General features: G+C 38.2%; 1 protein-coding gene across 3 annotated transcripts in view; it reads right to left on the bottom strand.

The window, feature by feature from the left end:
• Nucleotides 1–863: 863 nt before the first annotated feature.
• FAM120C (family with sequence similarity 120C) overlaps nt 864–24,943 on the bottom strand; it is a 99,318-nt gene continuing 75,238 nt past the window's right edge. For 2 of the 3 annotated variants that reach the window (XM_011383403.2, XM_011383405.2), the window contains exons 11-16: nt 15,268–15,382; nt 12,906–13,115; nt 11,525–11,726; nt 9,499–9,637; nt 9,055–9,112; nt 864–5,703 (exon numbers count right to left, since the gene is read on the bottom strand). In XM_011383403.2, the coding sequence (XP_011381705.1) occupies nt 5,449–5,703; nt 9,055–9,112; nt 9,499–9,637; nt 11,525–11,726; nt 12,906–13,115; nt 15,268–15,382 (979 nt within the window). In that variant the 3' untranslated portion in view covers nt 864–5,448. The remainder of the gene's footprint in view (nt 5,704–9,054; nt 9,113–9,498; nt 9,638–11,524; nt 11,727–12,905; nt 13,116–15,267; nt 15,383–24,943) is intronic. The other variant, XM_023525025.1, reaches the window with a different exon arrangement.

The following is a 24,943-nucleotide window of genomic DNA, read 5'->3' as shown; positions in this document are numbered from 1 at the left end:
TCTCACTCAATGCAGGGCCACCTGGGGGACATTGCCCTGTCTTGCATCATTATCAACAGATCTTGTAACAAATTTGATTTGACAAATGAGGAAAAGGTACAAGTCTCCGATAACTCCACTGGTTTGGGGTTTAGACGACTGAGTAGAAGGTAGTGTCACGCATGGAGAGGAGAAGGCTTCAGAAAAGAGGATGGGTTTGGTTTGGGAAATGTCAAGTCAAATGTGCCTTTAGACTTATTTCACTTAGCGCAATACCCTCTAGGTCCATCCATTCTGTCACAAAAGGTAAGACTTCATTCTTTTTTAATGGTCTTAAAAAAACAAAAACGAACAAACAAAACAGAAAGACTCATAGATACAGAGAACAAACTGATGGTTGCTAGATAGGAGGGGGGTGGTAGGGCTGGGTGAAAAAGGCAAAGGGATTAAAAAGTACAAATTGGTAGTTACAAAAGGGTCATGAAGATGTAAAGTACAGCATAAGAAATATAGTCAATAATGTTATAATAACTATACATGTCAGATGGGCACTAAACCTACTGGGATATCACTCTGTAAGTTATATAAATGTCTAAACATTATGCTTTATACCTGAAACTAATATAATATTGAATGTCAACTGTAATTGAAAAGTAAGAATTAAAAATATATATACAAAAAAAGTACCTTTAGAACATCTAAATAAAGAAGTTCAGCAGGAAGCAAAATATGTTCTTCCTTTTGATGATTCTCTTGCCCTGATATTCAACTACAATTAGGTTCCAAATTTCTGTGCATTGAGAAAATGCACAGAATTTTATATCCTCCATTTGCAGAAAGAGATCCAGATATGAGAGAAGAAATGAAACTTCACACACTCAAAATTATTTCACAGATTTTTTTACTAAAAGAATAAACTTTTATTAAGCACTGTAAGTTTCTTTCCATCAGCATTAACAGAACAACAGACCAATTTCCATCACAGAACAACTCCTGAGACATTTTTCATTCTTTTCTGAAACACTTCCATTACCTCCTGCAGTTTCCCCTAAGAAGCATCCATTCAAACTTACATTAATAAACTATGGAGCTTTTGTGGTGAGGTGGGCCAAAAAGGCAGGGAATTTTGAATCTGGGAGTGGGGAAGAGAAATACATATTATCCATCCACTAAACACACTGTCAAGAGCACAGAAGAGATATTAACACAGGAAAAAAAACAATGAAAGAATTTCTTACTTTTGTCAATAACATCATTTGTCAGGGAGCACAAAAAAATCATTGACTCCTTGCAGTTAAAGTTTCTTTACCTAGTATGTTATTCTAAAAATAGAACAGAAAAAAATAAAAGGTGGGAGGGGAAGTATCTTTTGGGAAGTAACTAAAATGAAGTCATCAGATTTGGCAGGGTTATGAGAGATTAATAAAATCTGAAATATTTAACTTGCTTCATTTACATGAAAATTTACTAGTCATTAGTTACTACCAACACGGACAAAAAGACCATCTATAAAAGTATAAGGGCAATGTCAAAAGCTGAAATGGGCACCCTAGCACAGGGATGATTTTACTTTGTTTTTAACTTGGAAAAGATGATTTTGTAAAAAATGAAGTTATCTTCTTAGAACATCAAAATAACCTCTGGCAATACTGAAGATAATTAGCAGTAACAGGGGAATAGGTACACCAAGCTCTATTTGTACCAGCAGACTACTGCAGTAAGCCAAAGGAAAAGAAAACGGAAAGTTAAATAAAAGAAGATGCCAAAGTCACGAGAGGGAGAAAAATATAGGGTGACACACAATGGAACAGTGAAAACTTACCCCCCTCCCACCCCCGACCCCCAAGCATATTTAGGAAATATGCACCAGGAAGTAAACAAGTATAATGATTAAACCTTAGTAGAATTATACTAACTACTTTAAACTGTGGTCTACTTGTATTGTCATTTCAAAGGTGGGGGAGAGTCTTAGAGGCTGAAAGGGTAGCATTGACATGTCCATAGGAGCCTCTATAGTTCCGATGGACTGGATCACTATAACCAAACAGTAACTTCCACATTCTTTCTACTCTACATGAGCATTCCTCCCCCTACCCCAAACTTAACCATCCATCCTAATGCCTTGTCTGGCTGTTTTTCTCAGTGACCAAAAAAAAGAAAATGTGACTTGGCCAACAATGCCAGAAACTTAAGATGGAAATAAAAATCAAATGTCACTAGCTAAAACAAGTGCCATTTCTTGGGCTTTATAGTTTACCCAAAGTCCTACTGGCTCAGAATGAAAACTGATGCAAATAAGCAGAAGTTTGCTAGACCTGGTCCAGACCAGACTGGTCACTGAATATGGGTGGCAGTTATAGGCTGACCCCAAGGCACAGCAGCAGAAATCAACAACTACAAGTCCTTGGGGATCAGTGGCTATATACAACCAGGGGGCTTTTGCTTCTGGTCATTTTTGAGGGTTCCTATATGACTTTTTTCAAGAGAGGCCATATCAGAATCAGAAATGGAACCTCATGTGGTGGATGATAGTCTCTTCAAGTGATACTCACAGGAAAGTTCAGATCTGCCTTCCCCAATTTGGTCTCCAATTAGAAAAAGTTCATCTTTCAGTAATGAATCTTAGTTTTTCTGGCTTCTGAATTGTGTAGTTTGGCAGACAACTTGAAATAGAGGAATATGGCCCTTTATAGTTCTTTCTTGTAAACTTCCAAACCCAAATGCTGAATCCATATAAAAAGCAAGGTTGGAAGTGAGCCACTTGTTTCACGCTGGGCCAGGCTAGGAGAAAGTGGAAGTTTGTGGGAGGGAGAAAAGCAAGCCTTTTGGCAAACTGGAATCTTCCCTGTCAAAGCAGCAGTTGTACTTCTCACAGTGAATGCCTACAAAATAAGAAATCTTAATGCTGTGAGAGTTAACAATACTGTCATTTGATTGTATCAAATAGATTCAAGATGCAGAGAAATAGCAACTGAAGAAAATACCTTTCCATATAACTCCAAGTACTTCCTATTAGAAAATGGAGATCTAGATAGATTTAATTTAATATAGCTCAGTGACTCTGGTTATTTTTCGAGCTCCTAAGGATTCCTCCCCCTGCGGCTCCAGAAAGAAATTTCCAAGCCATCTAAGTTAACTGCTAAATCCCGCTCTTGCTGGATATAGAAATCCTAACCTTCAATATGTTGTGAAAGGTTGGGAAGGTCCAAGAGAAGAGGGAGGATCAAATTAGGGGAGCCGATTCCAAAGAGGAGGTTTTTGTACATTTTGTACCTGGTTATATCTGGCTAGGTGTGCATTCTTGTCATCCTGCTTTGGTTTATGTAAGAAGTGTCTGGGCAGGGGGAGAGGCATTCTAGGCCTCCATCCCTGCAAATTGTAGGTTCTCTTAAACTGGGCTAGACTAGGATTGAATAGTCTGAGAGAATGTTTTCAATCTCCTATTATATACTCATTGTAAGTGGGCAGTGAGCAAACAGCCATGTGGTTGTCTGGGAAAAAAATCAGCAAGGACCTGCAGTGGGTTAAAGTGCATGAGGTTTTTCAAAAAGAGAGAGAACCCTGCTAGAAGTCTAGTCAGTTGTATTCCTGTAGAAATGGTACTCCTTGGGCAAGAATATCACAAAGCCCAAAAGGAACTGAAAGCCTCAATTCCTGAATGAAGACACAATGCTAATCTGTTACAAGCCATGTTCCCATCCCTCATACTTAGACTGCTGAGGAGGGAAACTGGAAATGCAAGGTTGTCTCAAGAGTATCTCTGGCAAGGAGGAATAGCCTCTTTGTCCTGGGTAGATCCCGGCCTCACTGGGGGCTGGGAATCTTTCACAGAATACCCCTTAATGGCCCAGACCAGAGTCCTCTAAAGTCTTCCTTGCAAAGCAAATGAAAAGATTCAGTAGTCAAAATGTCAATGAACAAATGAAACAATCTAGGCATGTAAAATCAGATTGACAATTTCCTCACACTTCCCTACCTGTCTTTCCAATGCTTGTCTTCTGTCCTTCAGGGACTCATGGCAATCAATTCTAGCCTGAGGCCAGTTTGATCATGGAGTTCCAGATCAGATTTCCTCCAAATTGGATGCAAGCCCTGGTAATCACTTTCCATCCCCTTTCTCCAATCGAGGCTGCTCCTTCATAAGGAAATACCCAAATCTTCCCAATCCCATTCCAACCTCCTGTTTCATCATATGGGATGTGAGGGCTCTGTTCAAGATTAAGCTGGTGACAACCCAACTGTATGTTGTTCTGAACAGGCAATCTCTGGAAAGTACTTTTTGTCTGCTTTAGAGAAGCCCATCCTCTCATAATTGCGATGGGCTCCGACTTAGTAAGGATTTTAAAGTGTGGTCTTTTGAAACCCACCACTCCATTGCTATAGAAGCATTTCTGGGAAATTCAGTAAATCCTCTGGGACATCACTGGGTATGTATGTGTGTATGTATGCATATATCTATATATGTAGATACATAGATATATACACACATATACACATATTTATATATATAAAATATGTATAGATAAATAGATCTGTCTCTTTATATAAAGGGTATGTGTACGCATATAGATACACTCATTCATATATACATCCACCCACACACCCATACACAAACATACGCACGTGAACACACACACACATACACCAGTATTTTGAGTTCCCTTTCATACTCAGTTTCATTACATTGACTCCCATCCTTTCAGGGTGTGGGCAGCAGGGAGTGGGGAACTGCATCACATCTTCTATTTTACAAACAATACACTCATTAGTTCAGAGGCAGGAAAAATCTGCCCAGTACTTTTCTGACTCCCTTGAATCCCCCAGTACAAAGGCCATTGGTAGTTTAAGTGTATAAAATAAAATAAAAAATAAAATAAAATAAAATAACCAATACTACCTCACTTCCCTGAAAACATCTACCTATCTGATTGTCAGGCCAGAGCAAGAGGCAGTGGAACAAAATCCTAGGGTAGGTAAGTGGAGAGAGTGGGAAGGAGATGAATACTGATTATATACAAAGCCCCTACTACTCCATAGAGCAAAGAGCAAGTTAGGAAGCCATAGGCAGATGTCACCACCCCCCAACCCCCGCCCCAGGCTTTGTAAATGAGTATCATGATGAAGACTCAGAAAAACAAAGCTTATATGATGACACCCAATTTCTGACAGTCACCACCTTACGAGGCTCCCAGGGAACGTAAAGAGAATACTGGCACTCTATATTCATTTGACAATAGGAGCTACTCCTATTACCATTCAACTTTAAACAGAGCTTCCCCAGAAGCAGACCAATAAGTCTGGAGGCCAGAAAAAGACAGGGAAGGGGAAAAGATGGATACAATAGGACATCCCAACAAAATCCTGGATAAATCTAGGGTAAGCATTTATGTCCTCCTCTAACTTGGGCCTAAAATCAGAAAAGTATATGTTTTCCCCTCTTCCTGATCTTGTAAAACCATCTGCAGCTTGTTATTCCTCTTTTTGTTGTGCCATAGTTCCCAGTTTTTGCTCTCGAAAGCGGCTCTTCCCCACATTCTTCATGGGGAAGTAGCGGTTACCATTATTACACATGCTGCTGTCTCTGGATAAGGCACACTGTGATGGAGCTGAAAAATGATGATCACTCTTTTCTTCTTTGATCAATGTGACATTGTTTCCATTTACCTGTGAGCGGGACCGACTTTGATGAAGCTCCAGGGATTTAGAAACTCCATCTGAAGTGCCCTGTATCAAAAACAGAGATATTCAGTAGAAATGGTAATCCTAAATGGCTTGATCTTTCCCAAGCATCTTCATAAACTAGCTTGCAGAAGCTGTTTCAGTTCTTCAAAGATATCAGAAAGCCCAAAGCTTGTTAACACCTAGTACACTCTGATACTGTCCTGAGAACTTAGGGTGACAACAGATGAATCTGACCAAAATCCAATGGCAATGACAACACCACAATAACACAGCTACCATTTACAAAGCTTTGTTTTTCTGAGTCTTCATCATGACACTCATTTACAACATATTTTTCTAATACTAATAGGGACCCTAAATGGTAGCTATTATGATGCCCTGTTTACAGATGAGGAAGCCGAGGCTCAAAAGATTAAAGTAACTTGCTTAAGGACACCCAAATAGAAAGAAGTGGGACCAGGATTCCACTCCAAGTTGGTCAGCCTCTAAAGTCAATTCCCTTAACTGCCACGCAATGCCATCCATAGCTGACAACAGATTAGTAAAGGAAAGGAAAGGAAAACAAACCATAAGATCTATGTGCAATATTCAACATAATATTTCATAACTAAAAACATCACCTGTTTTTCTTTTAATTCCAGGAATGTGACTGCTATTGAAATGCTAATGATATGAACTGCATTACCTTGCAGTGCAGTGCTGGCTCTCAATGAATGTTATTAGGAATATTAACAGCTTGATTACTAAGTGGTTGGGCATGCCAGGCACCCTGTTGTTTATTTTACAGATAAGACTAACGAGGCTCAAAAAAGTAAAATGATGTGCCCCAGGCCACTGACATACCTAGACTTGCATTCAAGTCTGTTTGACTCCAAAGACATTCTTCTTTCCATTTAGATATAATGCATGATGGAAATATACTTCCTGTTGAATCTGTGGTTAATTATAAATTATAACTAATTTCTAACTAATTTTTATTGAGCACCTCCTATGTTCCAGGCTCTGTGCTAAACACTTTACATATATCATCTCATTTAATACTCATAACAACTCTGTGAGGTAGATACCAATTTCTCTAATCGATATATGAGAAAACCAAGGCATAGAGCAGTTAAGTAACTTGTCGAAGGTCATAGAACTGGTAAGGAGCAGAGACAGAGTCAAAGCTAGATCATTTGGCCCCAAAGCCTGTACAACATGGAGGCTACTGTGAACTGTTGCTGAAGAACCTAGAAATAAGATGAAACTAGTAAAAATTGACACAATGGATAGAATTGGCCACCTGAAGGAGCTGAAAAAGAAAGCAAAACATTACAAATAAGTGACTTATGAATCTGAAAACACACAGAACTCCAGCGGCCTAGGAATACTCTAAAGAAGACATGACTATAATGTAAAAAGATTTAACATAGTGGAACAACGAAATATCTCATACTCTGAAGAAAGGGTGACTGAACAGAAAAAGGAGAGTCAGCAAGGCAGAGCTGCCCAGGGATGATGCCTTAGCTAAAAACAAAGTCAGAGTGTAAATTTAGTTGGCCAGGCTACCTCTAGAGTAGATAACGGTGCCCCCAGCAATCTTAGCCAAGAGAATCTTAGGATCATCTATCATCTCTTCTTTTCCCTCAGTTTCCTTATCTGTGAAATAGAGAATAATAGTATCTATTTCATAGGTTCCTATAAGGATTCAATTAATTCTTCATAAAGCACTCAGAACACGTTGTGCCTGGCACACTATAAGAACTCAGTAAATGCCAGCTATTATTGTTCCAATTCCATGTCCCCAAGTAAACTTCTGATACTGTGGCCCCCCATGCAGTTTGCACTTGGAGAAAGAAAGGTCTGGTAGACATGGTTAAGAACACAGTCACTAAAGTCAATTGGACATAGGTCTGAATCTTCTTTCTAACAATTAGAGTTGTTATACTGTATTGGAATCAGCACCGCACAGGGCTTTGGATTCAGTCAGCTCAGGCTGAAATGCCAACTCTAATACTGACCTGATGGATAATTTTGGGCAAGATGCTTCATCCCTCTGAGCCTCAGTTTCCTCTTGTTTAAAATGAAGAATAATAAATACCTCACACGTACTTATAAGAGTGATTGAAGTAGAGTAAGTGCGTAATATATCACGGTAATTATTTCTTCTCACCATAAGTCAGTACTTTATCTGTCACGCTCTCCCTTCTTGTCCCCACCCCCAACTCTTTTAGCCATATCCACATAGCTACTTCTGTGATCTTGGTTAATGTAAGTCAACCACTGAAAGATGGATCCACTCCTATTGTATCAAAAAGATGAGGTTTTTCAGACTGCATGCTTAATGATCATACCCTGAATCATGGTGAATTCATCAAGGTTGTATTACCTTATGGGAGTCTATCTCAGTGACCAGTTTTCCTTCTAGGTGCAATACCTTTTACCTTACTGAACAGCTTCTGGAAAAAGCTGAGAAGCTTTGGGAAAAAATTCCAAAATCATTGCTCTCTGACTTTGGGTGCATTACAAAATGCTTTGTGTGGAGGACTTAGCATTCCAGTTGAGCCATTTTTGGTTGAAAATAACATTAAAGCAAATCGGTATTCTTTGAGAAAATATTTGACAATGGGGGTTAACATGGATGCAGTGAGGCCTGGCTATATACAGGAGAGCTGATTTGAGATTGAGAACTGATGAGGAAGTCGCCTTGCAGTATGGTCTAATCAGTGACCCTTGTGAAAATTAGCGACTGCGTGTAAAGTGTTTAGTAGAGGGCTTGGTAGAAAGCAGGCACCCAAGAAAGGGTGGCTGCTATACTATGAGGAGCCCAGCAGTCTGAGTCCAATACATGACTTTGGATCACTATAAGAATAGGCCTTCATTATTTGGCAGAGAGGGCCATGTGTAACGAAGAGCAGTGGGGACTATGATATAATTCAAGGTGTAGATTAGAAGAAAGGTTAAGACCATTCTGAGCCATTAAAATTAGGCAGAATGATAACACCTTCTCCCTTCCCATATTCAGCAAAAGCCAAAGTCCAATTTTCTAAGCATCTCTGGTAGCCCCTCAGAAGATCAGGCATGTTGCAGGCAATCCCACTGTTAACTTCACTCTGGCTCCTTTATGGCTTCAAATAGCACGTATTATACTACAAAAAGGTCTTCAGGACACAGTACCTGGTATATCCATCTTATGGCCTCACTCAGTGAAAAGGATGACAATTTGCAGTCTTGTGGGAACAGCCTGGGCAGGCTAACCCTTTCTAGACTGCTGGAGAGCAGAGGAACGAAATCAAATGCCAGGAGAAGCTATGAAAGCTCCCAAGTTTCCATGCCTGATCTTATCTCTTGCAATTTAGCAGAAAAGTCAAGAGGTATCAAACAGAAGCTAGATAATCTCAAAAGGGTGCTTACTTGTTTATTTCCTCTTTTATGTCCTTTGGATCCTCTACCAGTCTGTTCTTTTCCATGCCTTTAGAAAGTGGAGGAAAAAGTGATCATGAGGAACATATAAAGCCAATATCCCCATTTTCACTTAGTTAACAACTTACCTCCTCTAGGAGGTTTGACCCTCTTAAGTTAGATGCCCCTCCACTGTGCTACCACTGTGCAAATCTCTGGCTGTCATTTCTATATTACACTAAATTGTTCTATGTCTCATAATCCTCCTCTAGGGGCAAAAACTTTTTCACTGAGGCAGGGCATTTAGTATATGTTTCCTGAACTAAACTGAACACTGGCTTTGAGAATAGAAAGTCAGTTAATGCCTCTTACCTTAATAGAAGGATTCGATAGCTGGGCATTTTCCCAAGGGCACCTTGACTGACATAGTTCATACCGACCTATATGAATACATACCCCTTTCCTGGCCCACCGACAGAAACCACTTGCATGCCAAAGGAGCCTCGACCCCTAGATGATCTGCTGCCAGCCCACTGGCCAACAACCATCCCAGCAATCTCCAGTTTTCCTCCCTGGGGTGGGATTGGATGGAGACCTGAAAAGAGAAGAAGAATGGCAGTCATGAGTGGTAAGTACAAAGTAGAAAAAGAGGTGGGACAAAAGATCCTACAGCCTACCTATTCTGCTTATTTCCATTTCTCTATGATTAAGACTCTATGATAACAACAAAGGGTCATGAGGGAAGCAAATTTAGGGACGGGCTTGAAGACTTGTACATACTCACTTTAGCAAGTGGGGTGTGGACAATTCATTTTTCAACTGCAGAGCCTGGCACATAGTAAGCATTCAATATTTGTTGAGAGAATGAATGTCTTAAAATCTAATTATTAGAAATTATGGGCCAAAACCACTTTTGATTTAAATACATATCACTACACGCTGGAGGATTAGCCAAACAACCAAATGAAACTGAAAATAATGAAACTAACAGTATTTATCATTAAAAAGTAAAAATAGCAACAGTTGAAAACCAGAATAAACTCAAGAGAAGATAGCATGATATCTCCTTAAAACTGGAAATTCCAACTCTATGTATATGAGCTCACAGGCACAGTAGAGCTTTGTAATTTGGCACAAAAGGAAGCCTTCATAGCATACAGAGTCCTAGTAAACTTTTAACTTTAGTTTATGGAGAAAACTCAAATGTTAATAACCCTTTGCTCATTTGGCAGGTCATTAGTAAAACGCCCTTTGTTTATATAAAAGTGAGAGTCTAAGGAACTAGGGTGTTAGCTAGTCCTAAGAGGGCAAGAAAAACTTGCATTTGGGTATCTTGTAGTCTTTCAGAAGGCAAGAGGCTCCTCATGAACAACTAGTAACTGGAGACTAAGCATCACTGGAAGCTGGAGCAATGCTGAGGACCTCCTGAGAACCTGGCGTTAATTAAGTCTGTTTCTGAGAAACAATAAAATCAACAAGCAAAGAATGAGAGTAGAGATTCATAAAGTTACCTTCAAGAGAAGAAATGAATGGCTGGCTCCCTGGTTTGTAAGACTTGATCATTACCTGACTGAACAGGGAATTATCAGAGCAGACATCACACTACTCATCTAAACAAAGTCTTGAGCTAAACATCTATACTGAACTATGTGACCCTAAATGTAACAAAAATTTCAACTTCCAGCTTTATTTTTAAAGTGATGAGCAACAGACACCAAACACCTGCAACCATAGCAATGACACTCCTATCTGATCACAGAATCTTGATATTTCATGTTAAAATGTCCCTGTTAAAAGATCTTGTCTCACTGGGAAACAGGTTGTTTATATTATCTGGAGCAGTATCTGAGCTACCTAAGCATGACTGTCTATTCACCATTAAGCCGCAGCCCAGGTGCAACCATAATTTAAAAATTATACATATGTTTATGTGTGTGTTTATTACTAAACTGCAATTGCTGGAGGGCATGATTTGTGGATTATTTCTCTCTGTGTTTCTGGAAATGTGTCAGATCTACCCCCAGAGTGGAAATGGGTACATCAGGCTATGATAGTCTGTCGACACTGGTCATTTACTCTTACCTCCCACTGTTCTTCCTGCATGCTCCTTTGTACATCTGCCTACGGGTACTGAGTGATCTAACCAGCAACCATGAAGATCCAGTTCCCACGAGTTACAGTTCTCAAAAGTAATCAAATGGCTCCTGGTTTCTGCATCACTTACTTTAGGAGTTTGGTGAGAGTCAAATCCTTAGGGACCAACCACCTCTATGGAGAGCAGTCTGGGAAGTCAGTGGACTTTCTTCCCCAGGCTACAATCCTCTATCTCAATAAGATCCTCTTCAAACAACCACAACACAGGACAGAAGGTAAATAAGAAAAATATATGTGAAACAGGTGATTCTGTGACTGGCAATAATTACCAAATGGGTTATTATGTAATAGAGTGAGGATGACAAATACCTCATTCTTAGGTACTGACCTGCAAAGCCCCGGCTCCTTCCTTGAGTGGGAGGTGGCACTGAGCCCATGGCTCGGGAATAAAGTGAAACAGGGTAGAGAGAGGGCACCATGGGAGGCACAAAAGTAGGTGATGGAAGTAGAGCAGAAGGCGGTGGATGGTTCATGTTGACTCCTTCGAGAATACTCTGTCTCATCCTTTCCACTTTGGTTGCCAGGTCAGCCTTCAAATGAGGAACAGAGTAAGAATAGCAGCTGCCATTTTTTTAACTTCTCCTATGTTTCAGGCACAGTATTTTTTGGGCACTCTACATACAGTCTCACAAATCTAGTCTCATTAAGAGAAGTGAGGCCTGGAGTTAAATGGCCAAGGTGACACACTCAGGAAAGCCTGTCTGGCACCAAAGCCCCCACTCTTTGTATGATATCACACTGCCATCACATTAGTTCTGACTGAGGGCTTGTAAGGCACACTGACTAGGTCAAGGAAGACAAATATAACAATGAATATTTATTGATAGTCTATTACATGGCCAGCAATAGGCTGGATCATTTTTTAATAGGGAGGTATCAGAATTAGGTAAAAGAGAGGAGTACAAAATCCTAAAATATACAAAGACTTTCAACTTTCTCCCCCATACCCGGGGATCAGAGACCCTGATCGGTCCAGGCAAGGTCTCTGCCTCTAGTTCAGAGGATGGAAATTTTTCCTGAAAAGGGCAGATAGTAAATATTTTAGGCTTTGTGGGTCATATGGTCTCTGTTACAACTATTCGACACTGCCATAAATGAATGAATGCAACTGTGTTCCAAAACACACCTTTATGGGAAAATTCCAAATTTGGGGATTTTGGGTAGTTTGCCAACCCTGTTCTAGTCCCTCAGCTCATTCTTTGCAAATGGATAAAGGAGTAAGTAAAGGTACCTTTCCCTTGCCTTCCTTCATCTTTCTCAAGGTTTCACTGCAAAAAATAAAAATTAAAAAAATCCCCTGCTTCTTAGTTATCTACTTCACTATCTTCTTCTATTTCCAAAAAATATTATCACTTGCAAAAGTGACTTAGAGTTTTTTTTTAAATAAGGGAGATGAAATTCTAAGAATTGGATGAAAGACATATAGGATATCTGGGTATTCCATGGGGAAGAAATACTCAGAGTAAAAAAAGGCGTATGAAAACATGAAGCTCATTTTAAAAAAGTTTTCCAACATATGATTTTATAACATGTACATATCAGACTCTGGGCCTTTGGGACTATCACTGACCAAATTAGGTCAAGGTCGGCCACATTCTCCCACTTCTGCTGCCTCCCTCCCCAATGTCTCTGCTGTGTTCCCCTCCCTGCCCATTCATCCCCACAGCAGATCAGAGATCACTCTTAACAGCTACCCAATATACTGGTACCTGGCCATCACAGAGCTCAATCAGGGATACTCGCTCTCGGCCTGCTTTAATTAGCTTGCTCTGGAACAGCTTGCCATCGAAGTAAATCCAGGGGCAGCAGTGCTCCCAAGGGACTGGCTGGCCACAGGCATCATTAGCAAACAGAGCTGTATCAACCCCGCTCATGAAGAGGGCAGCAAGCTGGATCCCTCGGGCATCCAGTTTCTCAATCTGAAACCACCACAGAGCAAAAACTACTATTAAGAAATCAATGTTACTGGTTATACTTACTCTTACTCCTGTTATGCTGATTATTCCAGTTAAATTTGAACATGTCACCTTTCAATATAGACATCTGAGTGCAACAGGCAGCTTCTACCCATGTCTTTTCTGAGATAGTTTGAAAGATACTCATTACAAAACTAACAACAAAAAAAGATATTCGCTTTGAAACTTTAAAAAGGCACCAACTTGAGATACCAGGTTCAGGTTTTTTTGGCCTGTCAAATTGAAAAAAAAAAATTAAAAACTAAAGACCAAAAGAATACCCAGTGCTGTTGAAATAAATAGTCATGCTCATACAAAACTGAGCAATTACAATTAAGCCATATGTATCAAGAACTTTGAAAATGTTTGTATTTGTTGACTCAGAAATTCTTTTAGGAATCTTTTCTGAGGAAGTAGAGATATGAATTGAATAAAGCTCTATGCATAAAGATGTTAATTGCAACATTACATATAATAAGGGAAAAGTGGAAAGAAAATGGGCAACATTATAAAATTAAATGATACATTGAAATGATAAATTATTTACTAAATTTTTTAAGACACAGAAAATATGTGCTGTGTTAACTAAAAAACAATATACAGTTACATAAACTATCTCAATAATGTAAAAAATATAAGATGAAAGATTGGAAGGAACCATCAAAACATTCACAGTGGTTATCTCAAGTTGGTGTATTACACGGCTTTAATAGGAAAATGAGACGTACTTGCAGGTCCCCTCCTAAGTGTGGTCTAGAGTCGGTAACTGCTGTAGGACTAAGCAATATTTTATTCACAGTAAAAAGGAACCCACCCATTGTTTGTCTTAAGACTGTTTCATCTTTCCATTAGTTGATCTCACTTAAATTAAGATTTTCCAAGTCTTGCTGGACTTGATCTTATAGTTTATCTGAGAGTCTCAAAGGTTCATGGCTACTGAAGTTGAGAGAGGGGTAGCCTACATTAATAGTTAAAATTTATTGAGTACTGTGTACTTAAGACAGGTGAGGAACCATTCTGAGTGTTTTACATCTATTATTTCATTTAATGACCTCATAATCCTAAAAGTAAGGAAACTAATGCTAGATAGGTTAAACAACCTGCCCAAGGTGACACAAATAGGAAGAAATTAAGCCAGGATTCAACTCAAGGGAGCCTGGCTTTAGAGTCTGCCCTCTAACCTACTATGTTCTACTGCCTTCAGTTATACAGTGGATTTATTTTCTTCTTTATGCTGCTCTAGACTTCCCTCTAAAACAATAAATATCATTAAAAAAGAGGATGTCCATCAACAGATGAAGGGATAAAGATATGGTGTATATATACGATGGAATATTATTCAGCCATAAAAAAAGACAGAAATTCTGCCATTTGTGACAGCATAGATGAACCTTGAGGGTATTATGCTAAGTGAAATAAGCTAGGCAGAGAAAGACAAATACTGTATGATCTCATTTATATGTGGAATCTAAAAACCTCGTAAAAAAAACCCAACCAAACTCATGTAAAAAAGATCAGATTGGAGGTTATCAGAGGCAAGGGTGGACGGAGGGGTAATTGGATGAAGGTAGTCAAAGGTTCAATCTTCCAGTTAAAGGACAAACGAGGACTAGGGATATAATGTACAACAGGGTGACTACAGTTAATACTGCTGTATGATAGGAAATTTAAGAGCATAAGTCCTAAGAGCTCCTCACAAGGAAAAATAAACAAATATATATATATATTTTGTATCTATACGAGATGATGGATGTTAACTTATTGTGGAACTTACTGCATGATGTATGTAAGTCAAATAATGATTTACTCAGAAACCAACAGGGGACACCAGGGTAAGTCCTCTGTAGCGTATCTTAAATAGTCAGAAACTGTACCATGATCTTTGGGTCATAACTTATGTCTTGCACAATATTCATCTTTTTTGTCCATCCCCACCCATCAGTATGGGAGCAGTGTTGCAGGCAACTCTTGGTTTTAATCATAGACATAATATTTGGCTAAAGTCAGTCAAACTTTTACCTGTAGAACTTACTCTTCTTCCCAGCTCCAGGCAAAAAAGACCTAAAGTAAACCTATTAGGTCATAAATTAATTTAAATGAGGGTGGATAAAATTACCTTGAGTTCTTGAAGTTGATCTGGTTCATAAAGCTGGGTAGATACTGCTTGTGCAAGGAAGGTGTCCAGCTCATGACGATGCAGAATTCGGCCACCAGGCCATTGAACCATGTACCTAGAAAATAAAAGCATCATTATTAAGTCATAAAAGCTCACTGAAACTAAGAAATTATCATGGGCCAGATCCAAAGGGCTAGGTTTTAGTAATTTCAATGGAATAAAGTAAAAGAATCTCTGCCTTTGGTTACTTACAGTCTAGGTAGTAGAGGAGATAAGCACATACATCAACAATGACAGGACAGTAAGTTAAGTACGAAGACAGAAAAATGCTACAAGAGCACAAAAGAAGGCTACAGCTGAAAGAGTGAAGAAGGGCATCCTGAAAAAAAAAAAAGTCAGCAGGAACTGAGTTTCAAAGGACACATAGAAATTAATGAGACAAAAGGTGGGGAAAAAGATGCTCTAGTTTGAGGAAACAGTAAAGGCATAGAGATGTGAAGTTCAGCATGATATACCAGGTTAGATAATGCTGGAGCTAAGCATATTTGCAGTGATAAGAGGTGAGATTAGAAAGTAGGCCAGATCATGAAAGGTCTCAAAAACAGTATTAAGGAATTTAGATGTTCATCCTGAAAATAAAGGAAGCTGCTTAAGGATTGTCAGCAGAAGCGTGATATTGACTGGTTTGATACTGAGTGGCTCAGAGAGTAAGAGACAAGAGGCATAGATACCAGTTGGGAAGCAAGTGTAGCAATCTGTGGCCAAAGGGGCCTGAACAAAGGCACTGGCTATGGGGATAGAGAGGGACAGGGTACGAAGAGCTATTAAAAAGACAAATCCAGAAGATTTGGTCATGGATTTTATGAGAAAGGGGTAAAGAAAAGGAAAGTCTACAATTCTTAGAATTCTGGCTTGGGCAGATGACTAGATGATGGAGCCATTCTCCAAGATAAGAAGTGTACTAATTAAATAAATACATACTCATTGATGAGTAATTGAACTGAATTTCATGAATTGAATATGCCTTACTGTTCTATGCACCAAAAATACAGAAAGGGGAAAAGAGAGAGAAAGATGAAAAAATACAAATACATCAGTACAAAGTCTATGTCCTCATCTCCTTGAAGGTCCCACAAAACAATGCTCATAATTATTGGAGCTGTGCGAGACTTCAGAAACTTGGCATTTAAAACTACAGTTAACACTGCTGTATGGTCTCTTTTGAGCAGCACAGGAGATAAGTTCCTGAGGTCTCTGTCCCAGATACTACTACCAGGAGGCAGTGTGGTGCCCAAAAAGAGCCTGGCCTCTGCAGCCAGACAGCCCGGCTTCAAATCTTTAACCTGCTGTCCCACCTGGAATGATCACAACAGCACAGGCAGCTCTGCTGCCATTATTCTTTCTTCAAGCCCAAACTATCCAGATGGTTCTGGCATTGCAGAACATGCCAACAAGCCCTGTTGCTTGTTTAGGAACTAAATTCTAAATGATTGGGCTTTCTAGGGGGAATCTTCCTGGGCCAGACAAACTTCCCTTTGCCCACAGCAATGACCCTCTTCCTTGCCCACACATTCTCCACTTGAAAAATTTATTCTTACTTTATAATTTATTGAATACTTGTTGATGCTCTGCTATGTAGCACATAATTGATAGTTTATATCTTCTATCAATATAAGATATTCTCCTTTGTCTTTAATGCTCTTTTTAGCCTTAAGGACTATATTATCTATTAATATTGTTTCTTTCTTTTGATTGTACTTCCTTGATTTACCTTTGCCCATTCTTTACCATCTTACTTTACTGACAAAATGTGAAGCAAAAATAGAAGAAAATGAACAGAAATGCAATTACGATGGGGGACTTTAGTATACTACCATGAAGCTATGACCTATAAAATACACTCAAAATACATATCAAGTCACAGAAGATTTGAACAATACAATAAATAGGTTCAAATGCTTGACTGATTTTGTACAAAGAAAACGCATCCTTTTCAAGTGCCCATATGAGTTCCCATGGGGTCTAGGACCTTGTTTGATTCTCCTTGTCTATTGTCTTATTATTCCGATTTGTTATAAAACTATCTAGCATAGCACATGACATAGAATAAGTATCATTAAATACATATTGTGGGAATGACTGAATACATCAACCAAGTCACACACACACAAAACCTACAAATAAAAAAACAAAAACAAAAAACTTCAGCAAAAGTCCTCCAAAGCAGAATTGTACCAGTCATACCCTGACCACTATGAAAGAAAAACTCTCCTAAAGGAGTCAAGTATGGAGACAGGCAGGCTCACAGAAAGACTAATACAGTGGGAGGGTTGTGATTTTATTCGGTAACCAGATTGTTCTGGGTGCTCTAAGGAGAGAGTGACTAAATTTACCTGGGAGAATCAGAGAAGGCCTCACAGAGAAGGGAACATTTCATTTCCTAAAGATCTGAGTTTTTTGTTTGGTTTGGTTTACATTTTAATATTAATTTGCAATTTTCATGTCTCTCTAATCTTAGTATGGTACACAGCAGAAGCTGTGCTCAATCAATGTTCGCTGAACAAATGAGTCAATGTCAGGATATTCAAAAGGAAATGCTAGCTCCCTATTTTGGTGAGCACTGCTCTTTAATTGACCTTGAATGAATTATGAAACAGAGTGTGTAGGGTCCAAGGAGTCAGAGGAATGAGAGGCTCATCAATGAGACAGCAGTATTAAATCAAACAATATTTAGTGATGCTCATCATGTGCTATTTTTTGAATTACATGATTCTGCTGGGGATTTTCTCTGGAAAAACTACAGCATTACTTATTTCCTAAGAGGTTCCTCAATCCCAATGAAAAGATGACATCTTTATTACTACTATTAGTATTATTTACAATATTATACATATTATATGCAAACAACATATATTACATTGTAATATATACAACGAACTACAAATTACTCATAGGAATGACATTTACTAAATGCCTCTTGTATTCTAAACACCTAGGCAGAAACTTTACAAACATAGAATGTGGCAGAAAAGAATAGAGACTTGGAGTCTGACATACTTTGTTCCAATCTAGGCTCCACTATCTATGTGACTCTAGGCAAACTCCTTAACCTCTAGGGGCTTTAGTTCACTCATCTCTAAAATAGGGATAATACTGCCTATACCTCGAAAGGTTGTAGTAAGGAGAAAATTCATGTAAAAACACTTACCATAGTGCCTGGCACAGCATCATTCCTGGTTGTCCTTCATAACTAAGCTAATTATGGTACAATCCTTCCTTTACTATTTGGTGAAACCCCCATATCATATATTAAATTCTCATACATACAAGGATCTGTTTCTATCCTTTTTATTCTGTTTATTTCTCATGCCAGTAACATACTGACTTGAATTATAAATATGTTTTAATATTCAATAATCTCCCCTTTACTTCACTTTTTAAATTTTAAATAACATTTACAATTTTATTCTGATTACACAAGTTCAAGTTCATTCTCATTTAGAAAATTTTTTTTTTAAAAGCAAAAATGTATAAAGAAAATGAAAAACAAAAATAATTTCTACACTAACCATTCAGATATAACCACAGTTAAGATCGTTATGATTTTGGCTTCTTTCTTCCTAGCATCTCGAATCTCAATTTTTTCTCTTTTTCGTACTACATATATAGAGAATATTGTATCTTGGTTTTCACTCAGCATTATACTATGAGAACTTTTCATGCATTACTTTTCAAAAACATGATTTTTAATAACTGCATATTTATCACATAAGTATATCAATTTAAGCATTCCTGTGATATTGGAAACATAGTTTACAATACTTCTCGTATTATATATAATACTACAAAGATCACTTACATAAATCTCATCTGTATCTCTGCTTATTCATTTCCTTAGGATAGATCCCCATAAGTGGAATTATTATGTCAAAGGTTATGTCCATTTTAAAGGTCCTCAATACATATTGTTTTCCAGACCAGTTTGTCCTATCTCCCAGCAGTGTGTCAGCATGGATTATCATTATCTTTGATAATTTAATGGGCAAAAAAAGTCTCTTGCTATTTAAATTTCTGTCTCTTTGATTGCCAATGGTAAGGCTGTAAACACTTACTTCTATGACTGGTCTATGTCTATCACAGACATATCAGTTAATTTCCTTGTTCTGTCTCTATACCTCCTTCTCAGATAATCTAAAGCCTTATCTTTATAATAATGACAGCTATTTGGACAAAGGGTGGACAGCCGATCCAAGTCAAATCAATCCACAGCTTGCCAGTCTTGAGAATTTGAGCTAAAATGAGATTCGGAGTCTCATGAAACAGACAAGCAGAAAGAAGAGCTACATGGGCACATGAGAGAGTAGGCAGTCTCTAGTCCTGCCTTTCCTGTATTTCCCCTGTGTACAGTATACTTTTTCTTGTCCTTGAATGACTATGAGACCACCTGTTATATCTTTAAAATAAAATATCAAGAGTGGCTTTTGTTTCTTATAAACTAATGAATTCAAAGAGTGTCATTTACTCATTTGGTTTGGAGTGCTAGTATTTAAAAAGCCTTTATATATTGAGAATACTGATGTACTTTTTGTCCTAACTAAAAAATATTTTCTTAATTTATTATTTGTCCTTTAATTTTATGTACTACAGCATACAGATACATTCACAGTTATTGATCTTTTCAAATCTTTCCTTTAGGAGGGAGAGTGCCTTGAGCCTTTGTTTTAAAGTCTATTTTGTCTGGTGTAAATACTGCTACCCCAGCTTTTTTTTCTTTCTTTCTTCTTCTTAAAGAAGCCCCTCCAACATTTCCTGTAATACTGCCTTGGTGGTGAACTTCTTTAGCTTTTTCTTGTCTGTCCTTTGATTCTAAATAATAGCTTTGCTGTGTTGAGTAACCTTAGTTGTAGGTCCTTGCTTTTTATCACTTTGAATATTTCATCTCAATCTTTCCTGCCTGCAAAGTTTCTATTGAAAAATCAGCTGACAGTCTTATGGTAGCTCCCTTGTAGATAATCAACTGCTTTTCTCCTGTTTTTAAAATTCTTTGTCTTTAACTTTTGCCATTTTAATGATGTGTCTTGGTGTGGGCCTCTTTGGGTTCATCTTATTTGGAACTCTCTGCACTTCCTGGACCTGTATGTCTATTTCCTTTGCCAGGTTAGGGAAGTTTTCTGTCATTATTTCTTCAAATAGCTTTACAATTCTTTGTTCTCTTCTCCTTCTGCTATCCCTATGCTGCCTGTATGCTTGATGTTATCCCAAAGGCCCCTTAAAATATTGTCATTCTTTGGATTTTTTTTCTTGTTGCTGTTCTGATTGGGTGTTTTCTGCTGCCCTATCTTCTAAATCACTGATTCAATCTTCTCCTTCATCTAATCTGTTGATTCCCTCTAATGTATTATTTCAGTTATTATATTATTCATTTCTGACTGGTTCTTTTTTATGTTTTCTATCTTTACTTTTATGTTTTCTTTCTCTTTTTTAAAATTCTCACTGAATTCATCTATTCTTTCCCCAAGGTCACTGAGCATTCTTATAACTCGTGTTTTGAACTCTGCATCTGGTAGATTGCTTGTCTGCATTTTGTTGAGTTTTCTGGAGCTTTGTTCTGCTCCTCCATGTGGGACATATTTGTTATCACATTTTGGCTGCCTCCCTGTGTTTGTTTCTATGTATTAGGTAGGGCTCCTGAGTCTCCTGGTCTTAGCAGAGTGGCTTTATGTAGAAGGTGTTCTGTGGGGCCCAGTGGCATAGTCTTCTCTGGTCACCTGAGCAAGGTGCTCACGGTGTGTTCCTTGTATGGGTTGTGTGTGCCCTCCTGTTGTAGTTGAGCCTTGGTTGCTGTTTGAATGTCGATGGGAGGGATTGACCTTTGGGCTGATTGGTTGTAAGGACTGGCTGGTGAGGGGCTGACCCTAATAATGAACAGGATTCACTTTAGCAGGGCTCTGGTGCCTGCCCAGTCTGCCCCTCGGGTATGTCCTCTTCTGATACCACTCTGGCTCTGGCGCCAGTCAAAGCAGGCCACTGGGTGTGCCAGCCCAAGGGCCAACTGGGTGGGTCCCTGCCACAGGCCAAGTTCAGCCTGTGTCCTGTCCAGGGCCACCTGGCAAGGGTCACCAAACAATTTGCAGATGGCTGTCACCTGTGCCGGGCTTGAGAAGTGTCTTGAGAGGCCAAGCCACAAACCAAGGCTGACTGCTGCTAGTGCCAGGCTTGGGGCTGCTTAGCAAGAGGTATGAGGCATGCTGAGGCTAGATGTTGCTTCTTTGGGTTGTGCAAACCTTTGAGAGATTTTAGGAAAGTTTGCTGCATGAGCTAAGACAGGCCATTTGTATGGAAAAGCCACTGGATGCAGCTTGGGTGGGCTTGCAAGTTGGGTGAGGTGGAGTCTCAAAGAATCTCCAGGGTTGGGTAACCTGTGTTAACTAGGCTGATGGAGCCTCAGATATGGTAGCCACCTGCACCTGCATGCTCGGTGGAGTGAAGACTCAACAAAGAAACAATAGAGTTTGCCAGCACTTCTGTCTAGGAGAAAGCTTTCCCTTCAGCCCTCGATCTGAAGCCAGACAATTCGGTTCCTCTTTATATGTCCCTGGAGCCTTTCAAGCTTCTACACCAGACCTGGACCTCAGAGCGAGTGAATCCGTCAGCGAGTAAATTCAAGCTAGGCCCCTTAAGAGGAATGTCTGCAACTCCACCCACTCTCTGTCTCACTGAAACCCAACCTCCACTTGTTTTAATAGCCAGAAGTTGTGGAGAATTCTCTTCCCAGTACTGGAATCCTGGGCTGGGGAGCCCAGTGTGGGGCCTGGACTTCTTCCTTCTCCAGGGGGATCTTTGTAGCCATGATATCACTTCCAATTCTCAACTGCCACCAGTGGGTGTGGGACCAGCATGTTCTGCATCTTCACCTTTCCTATCAGTTTTGAGGTGGCCTCTTCTGTATGTCTTCAGTTGCAGGACTTCTGTTTGGCTAGACTTCAGGTGCCTCCCAATGATGGTTATTCTGTAATTTAGTTGTAATTTTGTGTGGTTATGAGAGGAGGCAAGAACAGTGTTTATCTATTCCACCATCTTGACCAGAAGCCCTTCTTTCCCCAGCATAATCTGAACACCTTTTCATGTGTTTATTTGCCATCGTATATACTCTTCAGTAAAATGTCTGCTCGTGTCTTCTGCCCATTTTCCAATTGGATTTTTTTTTTTTTACTGTTGAGTTTTGAGAGCTCTTTATATATTTTAAATACTAGTTCTTTGTTGGATATGTGGTTTTCAAATAATTTCTCCCAGTTTATAGCTTGTCTTTTCATCCTCTTTACATGGATTTTCATCAGGCAAAGGTTTTTGGTTCTGATGAGGTTCAATATATAAGCTTTTCCTTTTATGGACCGTGCCGCCTTTGGTGACAATTTTCTTTGCCTAGCCTCAGATCCTGAAGATTTTTTATTTTTTTCTAAAAGTTGTATAATTTTATGTTTATGTTTAAGTCTAATATCTATTTTGAGTTAATTTTTATATAAGGTGTGAGGTTTAAGTCCAGGTTCATTTTTTTTTTTTTTTTGGTATGAATGTCCAATTGCTCCAATACCATTTGTTGAAAAGGCTATCCTTTCTCCACTGAATTGTTTCTGCAACTTTGTAAAAAAATCAGTTGAGCATATTTGTGTGGTTCTATCTCTGGGTCCTTTATTTTGTTGCACTGACCTATGCATTTATCTCTTAGCAAATGCCTCCACTGTCTTGATTACTTCAGCTACATATTATGCCTCAATATTGGGTAGAGTGATTCCTATACTTTTCTTTTTCAAGATTGTTTTAGCTAGGTAAAGGCCTGTGCCTTTCTATTTAAATTTTAGAATAAGTTCATCTATGTCCACAAAAAAACCTTGCATTAAGCCTACAAGAATTGCATTAAACCAGCAAATCAATTTGAGGAGAAATGACAGCTCTACTGTGGTAAGTCTTCTAGTCTATAAACTCTTCTTCGATTTCTTTCATCACCATTTAGCATAATGATTTTGAGGCTGATTCATGCTCTGGGATGTATCAGTAGTTTGTTTGATTTTATTGTTGAGTAATATTTCATTGATGGACATACCACATGTTTATCCATCTACCAGTTGATAGATATGAGTTATTTCCACATTTTGTACAGTTATGCATGCTTCTATGATCATTCATGTGTAAGTCAATGTGTAGATGTATCTTTTCAATGCTCTTGGGTAGAGACCTAAGAGTGAAATAATCTTATAATACATTATACTTACCTTTTTAAGAAAATGCCAAACTAATCTCCAAAATAGCTGTACCACTTCAAGTTCCACAGCCAGGCCTACATTTGTCATTGTCTGTTTTTTTTATTATAATCATTTTATCTGGGTGAAGTGGTATTTTATTGTGGTTTAAATTTGCATTTCCTCAATGATTATTGAAGTTGAAAACCTTTTCATGTGCTTATGTTCCAATACTCTATTTCTTTGGTGAAATGTCTATTTACATATTTTACTCATTTTTAAATTGGTTTGTTTGCTTTCTTGTAAGTTGTAAGAGTTCTTTATATATTCTGGTAACAAGTCCTTTATCAGATATATGATTTATAAATATTTCCTCCAGTCTATGGCTTTTCAGTTTTTTAATGGTGGCTTTTGAAATAAAAAGTTTTGTATTTTGATAAAATCCAATATTTGTTTCATTTTAGTGGACTGTGCTTTCTTTGGCTGTTATACTGAAGAAATCTTCACCTAACTCCAAATCATGAAAATATTCTCCTGTTTTCTTTTGTGAGCTTCACAGTTTTAACTATTTCATTTTGGTCTATGATCCATTTTGAATAATTTTTGTGTATAGTGTGAAAGATCTAAATTCATCATTTTTACCAGTTGGTTGACAATGTTGCTTGACTCTTCCATATTTTTGTTGACTTTCTGTCTAGTTAGTTGTTTCATCCATTATTCAGAATAGGGTATTGAAGTCTAAAACTGTTATTGTTGAAATGCCTATTTTATTCCTAATTCCATCAGTTTTTGCTTCATGTATTTTGGGGTACTGTCATTAAGAGTACATATATTTATATTTGTTATATCGTCCTGATAAAATGACCCTTTTACCATTATAAAGTGTTATTTGTCTATAGTAACATTACTTATCTTAAAGTCTATTTTGTTTGGTATGTAGAGCCATTTCAATTCTCATATGGTTATTGTTTGCATGATACATTTTTTCTATTCCTTTGAACTTATCTGTGTCTTTGACTATAATGTATACCTCTTGTAGATAGCTTATGCTTTTATCCAATATGACAATCTCTGCCTTTTGATATAGTCGTTATAGGTTTCATGTCTTTTTTGCTTTTGTTTGTTCCTCTTTTCCTTCCTTCTTTTGCATTAAACAGATATTCTCTAGTGTAGCATTTTGATTCTCATGTTGGCTTTTAATTATAATATTAGTTATTTTCATAGTGGTTGTTCTGTGGATTACAATGTAAGACTTAACTTACACACTACTTCAAATTAATACTAAATAGTTCCAGTAGTAGGTATAACTGTTCCAATATAGTTCTCTTCCTTCTTTCCACCATGGCGCTATTACTGTCATGTATATTATACCTTTATTCTAAAATCAACACACGATTGTATAATTATTGATGTATGCAGTTGTCTTTTTAATTAAGAAA

Source organism: Pteropus vampyrus, unplaced genomic scaffold (assembly GCF_000151845.1).
Source record: "Pteropus vampyrus isolate Shadow unplaced genomic scaffold, Pvam_2.0 Scaffold518, whole genome shotgun sequence".
Classification (NCBI taxonomy): domain Eukaryota; kingdom Metazoa; phylum Chordata; class Mammalia; order Chiroptera; family Pteropodidae; genus Pteropus; species Pteropus vampyrus.
This window is presented reverse-complemented; position numbering and strand designations above follow the sequence as displayed.